The sequence below is a fragment of the Scyliorhinus canicula genome, chromosome 17, assembly GCF_902713615.1.
Source record: "Scyliorhinus canicula chromosome 17, sScyCan1.1, whole genome shotgun sequence".
Lineage (NCBI taxonomy): Eukaryota > Metazoa > Chordata > Chondrichthyes > Carcharhiniformes > Scyliorhinidae > Scyliorhinus > Scyliorhinus canicula.
In genome coordinates, this window is record NC_052162.1 from 111,198,592 (window position 1) to 111,210,976 (window position 12,385).

Genomic DNA, 12,385 nt, shown 5'->3' on the forward strand with positions numbered 1-12,385 from the left:
CATGCGTGTCCCCCGCCCCTCCCTCCGCCCCAAACCAGATTTTGTCGTATGTTTTGAATGTTCTGGCCAAGCGTTCGATGGAGAAAAAGTCACAAGGCCATTTATACGACACTGGTGCAGAGTGTCCACGCTTCCGAAATGCCTGGTCGACTTGCTTTCGACCCCCCCCCCCCCCCTCCCCCCAAAACCCCACCCCCCCTCCCGCCCACCCCCATCCCCCCACTACTCCTGAAACGGGTCAGGTCATACGGGCTTGTAGTTCCCGTTGGGTCAAAGAGCCCTCCACCCTCCTCCTCGGTCCCCTTTCAAACATGGATGCGCTGGTGCCGCAGAAGGTGGGAGGAGCGTGAGAAGCCCTTGCCGCACTGGGAGCAGGAGAAGGGCCTCTCGCCGGTGTGGATGCGCTGGTGGGTCAGCAGGCTGGAGGACTGGGTGAAGCCCTTCTCGCAGACCGAGCATTGGAAGGGGCGTTCGCCGCTGTGCACCCGCAGGTGGCGCAGCAGGTGGGAGAGGCAGGTGAAGGCCTTGGCGCAGACCGAACACTTGAAGGGCCGCTCGCCAGGCTGGGCAGGCCGGGGGTGCAGGAGGGGCAGGGGGCCTGCGGCCACCGCCTCGCCCTCCAGGGGCGTATCGCCGCCGCCCCCCTCCTCCTCCTCCATCAGCGGGGCCTCCCCCTCGGGGAACTTGACAGGGTTGTTCTCAGCGTGCAGGTGCTGGTGGGCCAGGAGGAGGGAGAGCTGGGTGAAGCCCCGGCCGCACACCGAGCAGCGGAAGGGACGCTCGCCCGTGTGGCTGTGCTGGTGGGTCAGCAGGTGGGAGGACTGGGTGAAGCGGCGGCCGCACACCGAGCAGGAGAAGGGGCGCTCGCCGGTGTGAACCCGCTGGTGGGTGAGGAGGTGGGGCGAGCGGGTGAAGCCCTTGCCGCAGACCGAGCAGGTGAAGGGCCGTTCCTCGGTGTGGAGTCGCTGGTGACGCAGCAGGGTGGAGGAGTCGGTGAAGCCCTTACGGCAGACGAGGCAGTTGAAGGGGCGCTCGCCTGTGTGGAGACGCTGGTGCCGCAGCCGGTTAGAGAGCTGGGTGAAGCCCTTGCCGCAGACAGAGCAGCTGTAAGGACGCTCGCCGGTGTGAACCCGCTGGTGGGTAAGGAGGTGGGACGAGCGGGTGAAGCTCTTTTCGCAGACTGGGCAGGAGAAGGGGCGCTCACCCGTGTGGACCCGCTGGTGCACCCGCAGGTCGGACGAGCGGGTGAAGGCCTTCTCGCAGACCGGGCAGGAGAATGGGCGCTCTCCCGTGTGGCTGCGACGGTGGGTCTCCAGCTCTGACTGGGTGTGGTAGCCCTTCCCACAATCTCCGCACTTGTGCGCCCGCTCGCCGCCCCGGTCTCTCGCCGTCGGTCTGTGTCCTGGGCCGCGCTCGGTACTCGGCTGCGCCTTCTTCTCCGGTTTGCCGTTCTCTCCTTCCATGTTCGGTGCCTGCCGATATTCAGCTGCCGGCAGATCGGGAGGTTGGACTGCGGATCAGGTCTCCCTCCGTCAACGCAAGGTTCGCTTTGAGATTTCCGTCTGCAAATCCTCTCCTTCGTAGCCCCTGTAAAACGAGTTCACAGAAAAAGAAAGTCATTACTGTCTGCCCCAGGACAGAAATTCAGCGGATACACCTAGTTAGCTTTGTGGGTGCAAACCCTCCCCTTCTAATCCCCTGAATAAGAAATTTCCAAAATCCACCTGTGTCGGTCCAGGATCGAAATTCACAGCAGACAATTCCGGCCTCGATGGGTCATTCTTTCCTCTCTCGCAACCCCACTCTCTACAAAATCAGTCAGTCTCCACCCGCTCACTCTCCCCAAACCTCGCTCCGTGAAATCGGGCGGCAGTAATCAAACCTTTTGTTGGACCGGCCGACGTGCAGTTGAGTAGAACATAGAACTGTACAGCACAGTACAGCCCCTATGGCCCACGATGTTGTGCCAAACTAGTCTGAAACTAAGATCAAATCAACATACTCCCAATCATTCTAGTGCACTCCATATGCCTATCCAATAACCGCTTGAAAGTTCCTGAAGTGTCCGACTCCGCTACCATAGCTGGGAGTGCGTTCCACGCCCCAACCACTCTCTGAGTAAAGAACCGACCTCTGACATCCCTCCTATATCTCCCATCCTGAACCTTATTGTTATGCCCCCTTGTAACAGCTACATCCACCCGAGGAAAAAGTCTCTGAACATCCACTCTATCTATCCCTCTCATCATCTTATACACCTCAATCAAATCACCTCTCATCTTTCTTCACGCCAATGAGAAAAGCAATAGCTCCCTCAAACTTTCCTCATAAGACCTATCCTCCAATCCAGGCAGCATCTTGGTAAATCTCCTTCGCACCCTTTCCAATGCTTCCACATCCTTCCTATAATGAGGTGACCAGAACTGCACGCAATACTCCAAATGTGGTCGAACCAAGGTCTTGTACAGTTGCAGCATAACCTCACGGCTCTATTGCAGTAGCACATCTCTATTCCTATAATCAAATCCTCTCCATGAAGGCCAACATACCGTTTGTCTTTTTTACTGCCGGCTGCCCCTGCGCGCTTACTTTCAGCGACTGATGCACAAGGACACTAAGGTCTCGCTGAGCATCCACCTCTCTCAATTTACACCCATTCGAATAATCTGCCATTCTATTTTTGCAACCGAAGCAGATAACCTCACATTTATCCAGATTATACTACATCTGCCATGCATGTGCCCACTCACTCAGCCTGTCCAAATACCAATAAAGCATCTCTGCATCCTCCTCACAGCTCACCCTCCCACTCAACATTGTATGATCTACAAATCTGGAGATAATGCATTTATTTCCCTCACCCAAATCAATATATAATGTAACAGTTGGGGTCCAAGCACAGATCTCTGCGGTTTACCCCACTAGTCACTGCCTACCAATCAGAAAAAGACCCATTTATTCCCCTGTTAATAAAGGCTAACACAGCATAGGCTTTCTTCACGGCTCTATCCGCTTGGGTGGCAACTTTCAGAGATCTATGGACATGAACTCCGAGGGGGCCCGGTTGAGACCATAGCCTGTGAGGATTCGGAGGTGGCCCTGATTCTCTCCCCCCCCCCCCCCCCCCACGCAAAGGGAGGAGACATTCGCTGCCAGACCCCAGGGGGGGGGGGGGGGGGGGGGGGCGGCAAGCTGGTCTCGATCCCAGGTAGGCGTTGGGAGTTAAGATGAACAAGAGGTGATCCCATTGAGACACACATAATGATCAAGGGGCTTCACATGTTAAGATGCTTTTAAAAAAAAAATCTCCCTTCGCTGGCTGGCAGTCGGGGGGGGGGGGGGATTCTCAAATTAGGAGGAGTTCAGGTGATGAGGGGGAGCGGAGGTGTTCACAGACTGGGGACCTCAGCTGGAAATTAAATAAAGGAGAAACATCTTCGTTCGAAGACTTAGAAACATAGAAACTAGAAGCAGGAGGCAGCCATTCGAGTCTGCTCCGCCATTCATTATGTTCATGGCTTATTTTCAAGTTCAATACCCTGATCCCGCCTTCCCCACCCCCCCTCCCCCCAAATCCCTTGATCCTTTTAGCCCCAAGAGCTATATTTAGATCCTTTATGAAATTACACAATGTTTTGGCCTCAACTACTTTCTGTGGTAGTGAAGTCCACAGATTCAGCACTCTCTGGGTGAAGACATTTCTCCGCATCTCAGTCCTTATCCACAAACTCTGACCCCTAGTTCTGGACTCCCCCACCATCGGGAACATGTCTAATCCTGGTGCAATTTGGTACGTTTCTGTCAAATCCACCCTCCCTGTTCTAAACTCCAATGAATATAATCCTAAATGATTTAGTCTCCCCTCATGTGACAGTCCCGCCATCCCAGGAATCAGCCTGGTAAACATTCACTGCACTCCCTCCACAGCAAGAAGATCCTTCCTCAGATAAGCCACCAAAACTGCACACAATACTTCTGAATGTAGCCTCACTAACGCCCTATACAATTGCAGTAGCACATCTCTGTTCCTATAATCAAATCCTCTCCATGAAGGCCAACATACCGTTTGTCTTTTTTACTGCCTGCTGCCCCTGCGCGCTTACTTTCAGCGACTGATGCACAAGGACACTAAGGTCTCGCTGAGCATCCACCTCTCTCAATTTACACCCATTCGAATAATCTGCCGTTCTATTTTTGCAACCGAAGCAGATAACCTCACATTTATCCAGTTTATACTACATCTCGCCCACTCACTCAGCCTGTCCAAATACCAATCCAGCATCTCTGCATCCTCCTCACAGCTCACCCTCCCACTCAACATTGTATGATCTGCAAATTTGGAGATAATGCATTTAGTTCCCTCATCCAAATCAATATATAATGTAACAGTTGGGGTCCAAGCACAGATCTCTGCGGTTTACCCCACTAGTCACTGCCTACCAATCAGAAAAAGACCCATTTATTCCAACTTTTTGCTTCCTATCTGCTGACCAGCTTTCTATCCATCTCAAGATAATCCCCAGAATTCTTGCGAACCGTCGGAATTCTGTACCCCAGGGAACTGCAAATGCTGCGGATTTACTCGCTGCAGATTTACAGCAGGCCATTCAGCCCATTGGCTCTTTGAATGGACAATGTACCTCATCCCATTCTGCATCCCCATCCCCCACCCCCCCTCTGGTGTTCTCCCCACAACCCTGCACATTCTTCCTTTTCAGGTAACAACCTAATTCCTTTTGAGTGAAACCCATCCCCCGAAGGTCATCCGCCATGTTTATTGAAGAGGAAGTGCATGCACCGACAAAGCCCCCCGAAAACGGGATTGAATACCCAACATGGGAAGTCCAAATAGGAGGTCGCCCCCTGAAGCCTCCTCCGCAAGCAATAAGATCGCCGCTCATCTGGACTGTCACCACTGCCCCACATTCCCGCCTTTCACCCCCCCGCCTTTTGACAATCAATATAACTCTGCCTCAACTACATATTCCTCCGTGTACTTCAGGGGAAGACTGGCCAGCCATTGAGAGAACACAATTCTCCTCATTTCCGTTTCGATGGGAGATGCCCCAATTTTTAACTGCACCCCTCCCCACCCCAATTCACAAGGGAAATAACCTCTAAGAATCTAATCAGGTGGAGAAAATCCTTAAAACATTTGCCCTTCCCCCATCCCAACAGGAGCTATAAAATACATAACAAAACCAGCCAGACAAGAACTCTTTCCCGAGAAGCAGGTCACATCGAAAATTGTTTGAGGAGGTAGTAGGCCATTCAGCCCACTACCCCCTCACCTCCTACCCCTAGCCTTCAATAAGATCCCGACGGATATGAATTAGATTGTCGTTTACCATATCGGCTTTTGCTCCATGTCCTGGACCTGATTTCTGTCCCAAAACATGCCGATCCCCCCTCTACCCCCCACTAGAAAAGAGGATTGTGCGCGGGGGGGGGGGGGGGGGAGAAGAGGTTTTGGCCCCTTGGGCCAGTTCCATTTGATTTGATCCTGGCTGATCCTCCATCTTCGCACCATGTCCTCGCGATCTCTCCATACCCACCCCACCACCCCTCTTCTCGATGACATTTATCTCCAGAAATCTTCGCGGCTTCTATCTATAACACGCTCATTGACCGAGCTCCCTCTGGTCGGTGAGTGTAGAGAATTGCAAAGACTCATCATGCCCGAGTGAAGAAACTCCTGCACAATCCCCGTCTTCCATATCCTCCCCTGCACCCACTCTGTTGCACGCCCCGCTATGAATTTGGCTCAGTTACGACAGGAATCGCGGAAGGGGTCATGCCGCAGGGAGGGGATGGCGGTCAGTCTATACAAATGAGATGGCCTCTCTCACACTCTTCGAAGATCCCAGAGAGCGCAGTGCGGTTGGGGGGGGGGTAAGGCCCGCTCCTTCTGAATCTCTTCCCCCACATACGACAGAGAGGAACAGAGGCGGCTTCACGAGATAAGGAACCACCGCAGGTCCCTTGAAACATCTCCCCACAGTGGGGGGAGAGATGGGGCGGTGAAAATCAGACAAGCAGAACTGTACCTTTAAAGTAGCACAAATATGCACCAAGGGAGAAAAGGTTGCAGATCTTCTCCACTTTTTTTGCATTCAAATGCAAAGAGTTTGTGCCTTTTGTTTTTCTTGCACCTTTTTAAAATCTCTCCCCCCAAACCCAAACGTTTGAAACCCACATTTAAGAGTGGAAGGGAGGGGGGGGGGGAACGTTGTTTAAACAAAACAAAAAGATCCTGCACAAACCAACCACAGGCTGTAGATTCCTTCAGGGATTGAAAATAAAACTTCTCGACCTTTCTCCCTTTTCTTCTTTCCTTCTTTTTTTTTGCAAAAAGATTTTTTTTTAAACTGCAATGCAAAAAAATCAGGGGGAGGTGGATGCAGCTTGCAAAGCGAGGCCCTTGTGTGGCGTGGCCAGGCCCAGCCTGGGCCCTGGGTATGGGGAGAGGGGGGGTGGGGGAGGGGAGAGAATCAGCTCCTTGCTGGGGATCCAGACAAAGACACACTGGCCTCAAAGCCAAGCGGCTCCGGCTGCGCCAGGACCACGCCCCCTTCCTCCGCCATTGGCTGGCGAGAACAATGGCTGGCCTTCGGCTTCCTCTCCCCATTGGCCGGGAGGTGCTCGGGCGCTCGGGTACCCACTTTCTTATTGGCCCGCCGAGCGGGCTCCGAGCCGTCCCTCTCCAGCCATTGGCCGCCGAGGACAATCGCCCATGTTCTGTGGGACCAAGCCCTTCTCCGATTGGTTCGACTCGGAGCCGGCCTGCTCCAGCCATTGGCCGAAACGGAGGTGATGCCCCCTTTCCCCATTGGCTGAGGGTCCTCGCCTTTCCGGTTGGTTCGCCGAGCGGGCGGGTGAAGGGGAGTTTGGGCTTCCCATTGTTGCCGGGCCCTGACCAGAATAACCGAGCACGCTGGAGACCAGAGACACCCCACCCCCCGCACGCAATTCTGATTGGGCCGCACAAGACAATGGCCGGAAACGTCAGTCGCTCACGGCCCTTCGCGGGTTAGAGTGGGAGGGGCCGGGAGGCGTTTGACGAGGGCGAAGACGCACATTACGTCGGTGGGCGGGGCCTTGACGTCGCCTAGTCTTCCGGCGATGGCCGGAAATCGGGTCCCGGGGGCAATGGCGGCGCCACCCTCCCGGCGTGCCCCGCGTGGCTGAAACCGACCCATCTCCTGCCTCCTCCCCCGGGGCCGCTGGCCGATCGATCTCTTCCTCTCACCCCCCTTTCCCCTTCCGTACAGGGAATTTCCAAGGACTCACTTTGCAGCGACGGTGGGCGGGGAGGAGGAGGTTGTGGGTAACGCTCGGCCCAGCCCCCTCCCCAGCACCGGGTGGAATGCGGCCTCGTCCTTTCTGTGACCAACAGGAGCAACGGCGCATGCACGTAGCAGGATGGTCCGAGTGCGCAGGTCCAGACCTGGGCAGCTAGCACGCATGCGCGGAACCCGAGCCTCCTCGGCGCATGCTCAGAGGAGGAGATGGGGGGGAGTTGTCGCTGCAGCCTGCAAAATGGAGGTGAGGAGCCTTTGGTCGGAGAGCAGGTAGAGGCGTCCGCGGCGGATTCATAATACTCTCAAGCTCGGCGTCCTAAGAGGGGAGTACAAGATACGGCAGAAGCCGCTCTGCCACCGCAGACGCTACTATCTCTCTGTCCCGGGTTACCAGGGCAACCTGCCGCCATCTTAGTGGCAGCCGTTAAGACTGGCATCACGCATGCGCACTCGTGGAGCCCAACCACAGAATGGCGGCCGCTCGGCCCCATTGACCCCACCCCCTCCCCCGCTTCAATCCCTCCCACCGGCCCCCATTGTCCCCGGCGCGCTCGGCCCCCATTGCCCCCGGCGCGCTCGGCCCCCATTGCCCCCGGCGCGCTCGGCCCCCATTGCCCCCGGTGCGCTCGGCCCCCATTGCCCCCGGCGCGCTCGGCCCCCATTGCCCCCGGCGCGCTCGGCCCCCATTGCCCCCGGCGCGCTCGGCCCCCATTGCCCCCGGCGCGCTCGGCCCCCATTGCCCCCGGCGCGCTCGGCCCCCATTGCCCCCGGCGCGCTCGGCCCCCATTGCCCCCGGCGCGCTCGGCCCCCATTGCCCCCGGCGCGCTCGGCCCCCATTGCCCCCGGCTATTCAACCCATCAATTCTGCACTATCTCTTGGAAAGAGCACCCCACTAAGGGCCAGACTTCTGCCCTGTCCGAGTAAACCATCAACCCCACCTAACCTAAGGGCAATTTATCATGGCCATCCCACCTAACCTGCACATTTTCCTCCCTTCTTAGGGAGGAAACCTGAGCACCCGGAGGAAACCCACGCAGGCACGGGAAGAATGAACAGACTGCACAGACAGTGACCCAAACGGGAATCGAACCTGGGACCCTGGCACTGTGAAGCTATAATGCTAACCACTGTGCGACCGTGCTTCCCAAGGCGGCAGGTGGGAGTTCTGTGATCTCCTGCCACCTAAACCTCCCAACGCATCACAAAAGCTTGCCATCCTCCCATTGATTCTGTATGCTCCACCCGCTGCCTCGAAAAGGCAGACAGCATTGTCAGAGATCCCTCCCACCCAGGCTTTGCCCTCTTCCAAACCCTTCCATCAGAAGACCCGCATATCCAGACATAGGAACAGCTTCTTCCCCACAGCTATCCGATTCCTCAATTACTCTCCCTTGGACTGATCTGTTCCCTGTAAGAACGCTGACCAGTCACTATTTGTTGATGCACCACTGTCAATGTACTCTGTCAATTATTCTTTTGTCTACTGTGTATGTACTGTGTACGTTCCATTGGCTGCAGAAAAATACTTGTCACTGTACTTCGGTACATGTGACAATAAATGTCAATCTCAGTGCACAGCCGAGGCTTGTTTTCTTTGGAGTTTACAAGAGAGGTGAGGGGATGACCTGATTAAAGAGGAGAGGGTGGTACGACACCCTGGGCAAGTGCACAGACAATTCCAACCCCGCTAGACCCGGAGTCACAACACAGGTGAATTAATCAGTAATTCTTATAAAAAATCCCAAAGTCCCTTGGCTGCCCAATAATTACAGTCACAAAATTTGTAAATGTAAACACAATTACTTTTTATCAATAACAAGAGCTATAATGAAATATTCAGCAAATACAACTGGTTAACTATTATCTTATTCCCCACTTTACCTTGCCCCATCCTCTATATATAGAGCACAGTAGTTAGCATTATAACTTCACAGTGCCAGGGTCCCAGGTTCGATTCCTGTTTGGGTCACTGTCTGTGCAGAGTCTGTTCATTCTTCCCGTGTCTGCGTGGGTTTCCTCCAGGTGCTCAGGTTTCCTCCCACAGTCCAAGCTTTGACAAAGAGTCATCGCACTAAAAATGTTAGCTCTTTTCTCTTCCTACAGATGCTGCCAGACTTGCTGAGATTTTCCAGCATTTTTCTTTTCGCTCTATATATACACGCATACACATACAGGAAGAAATTAGGGTAAAGGAAAGTAGGTAAACAAACGAGTCTTTGTTTCTCATAAGGGTTTACAGCACTTTATTCCTTTTCAGAATATTCTTTCTGTCATGGTTTTTATTGTAGATTCATTCAGGCCTCTAGTTTCAAGAATATAACATAGAACAGTACAGCACAGAACAGGCCCTTCGGCCCTCGATGTTGTGCCGAGCAATGATCACCCTACTCAAACCCACGTATCCACCCTATACCCGTAACCCAACAACCCGCCCTTAACCTTACTTTTTAGGACACTAAGGGCAATTTAGCATGGCCAATCCACCTAACCCGCACATCTTTGGACTGTGGGAGGAAACCGGAGCACCCGGAGGAAACCCACGCACACACGGGGAGGACGTGCAGACTCCGCACAGACAGTGACCCAGCCGGGAATCGAACCTGGGACCCTGGCGCTGTGAAGCATTTATGCTAACCACCATGCTACCGTGCTGCCCAACACTCACAACCTTTCTGGAAAGGGAGAAAAAACAAGTCCTTGTCTTTGTGTCCAGGGTCCAAGAGTACATGTACTCTTGATAACCTACTCGGAAGAATCTGTGCAGAAGGAGATCATTCGGCCCATCAGGTATCCGCCAACCCTCTGAAAGAGCACCCTACCTAGGCCTGTAACCCCACATCCTGCACACCTTTGGACTGTGGGTGGAAACCGGAGCACCCGGAGGAAACCCACTGAGACACGGGGAGAAAGCAAACTCTACACAGTCAACCGAGACTGGAACCCGGGTCCCTGACACTGTGAGGTAGCAGTGCCATCCCCTACTGTCCTACCTGCCTTTGCATCATCCGCAAATGTAGCTCATGTACGTTCAAGTCCCTTCACCAAAGTCATTGATATCTCCGCTGTTAATCCTTGAGGCCCAGCACCGGTTGCCTCTGGTACCCCACTTGGGCTGCGTGTCGCCTGTGCTGACCCCTTGCACAGCCCTGTCGACGTGTGTATAAAATGGCAGTGATGCTCTCAGGCCAGGCGGCAATTGTGGAGGGATGAATGGAAATAAGGTATCGGCTCCATGACCGCCCACAGCGGTCATCCGCACTGAAACGTTAATTCTGTTTTCTCTGTCCCCAGGTGCTGCAGGGTCACACTGAGCACTCCCGGCACACTGTGTCCCCTCGTTACTTTTTTTTTCCTCCTCTGTCCTTTTTCCCCACTGCATTAAAAATTTGTTCTCTGGTTTTTATTTTCAATTATTCATTTGCAGTTTGTGGGCGTTACTGGCTAGGCCCAGCACTCACTAATTTCCCCTTGAGAAGGTGATGGTGAGCTGGCTTCTTGAACTGCTAGAGTCCATGGGGTGCAGGTAACACGCACAGTGTTATTAGGGAGGGAGTTCCAGTATTTTGACCCAGTAACAATGAAGGAACAGCCAACATATTTCCAAGAGGACAGATTAGGGAGGTTGGGACTCTTCTCCTGGGGGAGAAGAGGGTTAAGAGGAGACTTGAAAGCGATGTGCAAAATCATGAGGGGACTTGACAGTAAATTGGGAAATATTGTTCATGCTCGTTAAAAGGATCAAGAAAGACAGGGGCACAGATTTAAAGTGATTTGCAAAAGAAGGAAATGTGATGTAAGAAAAATCTTTTTCACACGGTGAGTGGTTCGGGGTCTGGAACATTATCTGGAAGTGTGGTGGAGGCAGGTTCAATCGAGGCATTGAAGAGCATATTAGATGATTTCTTGAATAAAAACAATACGGGGAAACGGTGGGGGAATGGCACTGATCCATGAAACTCGTTTAATAATCTTTGTTGTCACAAGTAGGCTTACATTAACACTGCAATGAAGTTACTGTGAAAAGCCCCCAGTCGCCACACTCCAGCGCCTGTTCGGGTACATGAAGGGAAAATTCAGAATGTCCAAATTACCTAACAAGCACGTCTTTCAGGACTTGTGGGAGGAAACCCACGCAGACACAGAGAACATGCAGATGTGGCACAGACAGTCACCCAAGCCGGGAATCGAACCTGGGTCCCTGCTGATGTGAAGCAACAGTGCTAACCACTGTGCTACCGTGCTGCCCATGAATCTGATAAACATTCTCTACAATGAAAACCTAGGCGTAATAATGGATAGCAGAAGATGGTGTAGATCCATAGACCTTTGGGTTAGGGGGAAATTAGTGAGTGCCACTCTGCTTTGGAAAACCAGTGCAAACACGATGGACCGAATAGCCTGCGCTCCGTGGAACTGTTCTGTGACGTCTGGGGAACTGGATGGTGGCATTCCCAGGGATCTGCTGCCTTGTTCTTCTGGATGGTGGTGGCCATGTGTTAGGATACCAGACGAGAGTGGGCAGCATGGTGGCGCAGTGGTTATCACTGCTGCCTCACAGTGCTGAGGACCCGGGTTCAATCCGGGTGAAATTTGCACATGAAATGAAAATCGATTATTGTCACAAGTAGGCTTCAAATTAAGTTACACTGAAAAGTCCCTAGTCGCCACATTCCGGCGCCTATTCGGGGAGGTTGGGATGGGAATTGAACCGTGCTGCTAACCTGCTTTCAAAGCCAGCGATTTAGCCCTGTGCTAAACCAGCCCTACAACCCTTCTCCCCAGAACCCAAAAGCTGTGCAGGGTATGAGATGTACACGGTAAGTGTTTTACACAGAGGGTAGTGGGTGCCTGGAACTCACTGTCGGAGGAGGTGGGGGAAGCAGGGACGATAGTGACGTTTAAGGGGCATCTTGACAAATACATGAATAGGATGGGAACAGAGGGATACGGGCCCCGGAAGTGCAGAAGATTTTAGTTTAGTCGGGCAGCATGGTCGGCACAGGCTTGGAGGGCCAAAGGGCCTGTTCCTATGCTGTACTTTCTTTGTTCTTTGGTAGGTGGATTGGACATGCTACATTTCTCC

General features: G+C 53.5%; 1 protein-coding gene across 4 annotated transcripts; it reads right to left on the minus strand.

The window, feature by feature from the left end:
• Window positions 1-214: 214 nt before the first annotated feature.
• LOC119952173 (zinc finger protein 239-like) lies at window positions 215-7,510 on the minus strand. 4 transcript variants are annotated; one of them, XM_038775773.1, is made up of 2 exons: window positions 7,291-7,510; window positions 215-1,587 (listed from the first exon to the last, which is right to left on the minus strand). In XM_038775773.1, exon 2 carries the CDS (start codon window positions 1,461-1,463, stop codon window positions 306-308), a length of 1,158 nt encoding a protein of 385 aa, XP_038631701.1. In that variant the 5' UTR covers window positions 1,464-1,587; window positions 7,291-7,510; the 3' UTR covers window positions 215-305. The 4 variants fall into 4 exon arrangements, with proteins under 4 accessions (XP_038631701.1, XP_038631700.1, XP_038631703.1 ...); XM_038775772.1 differs by lacking the exon at window positions 7,291-7,510 and adding an exon at window positions 6,268-6,525; XM_038775775.1 differs by lacking the exon at window positions 7,291-7,510 and adding an exon at window positions 6,264-6,525.
• Window positions 7,511-12,385: the final 4,875 nt, after the last annotated feature.

What these genes read in the sequence shown, in the direction of transcription:
- LOC119952173 (XM_038775773.1), bottom strand. Translation starts at nt 1,463, where the DNA reads ATGGAAGGAGAGAACGGCAAACCGGAGAAGAAGGCGCAGCCGAGTACC.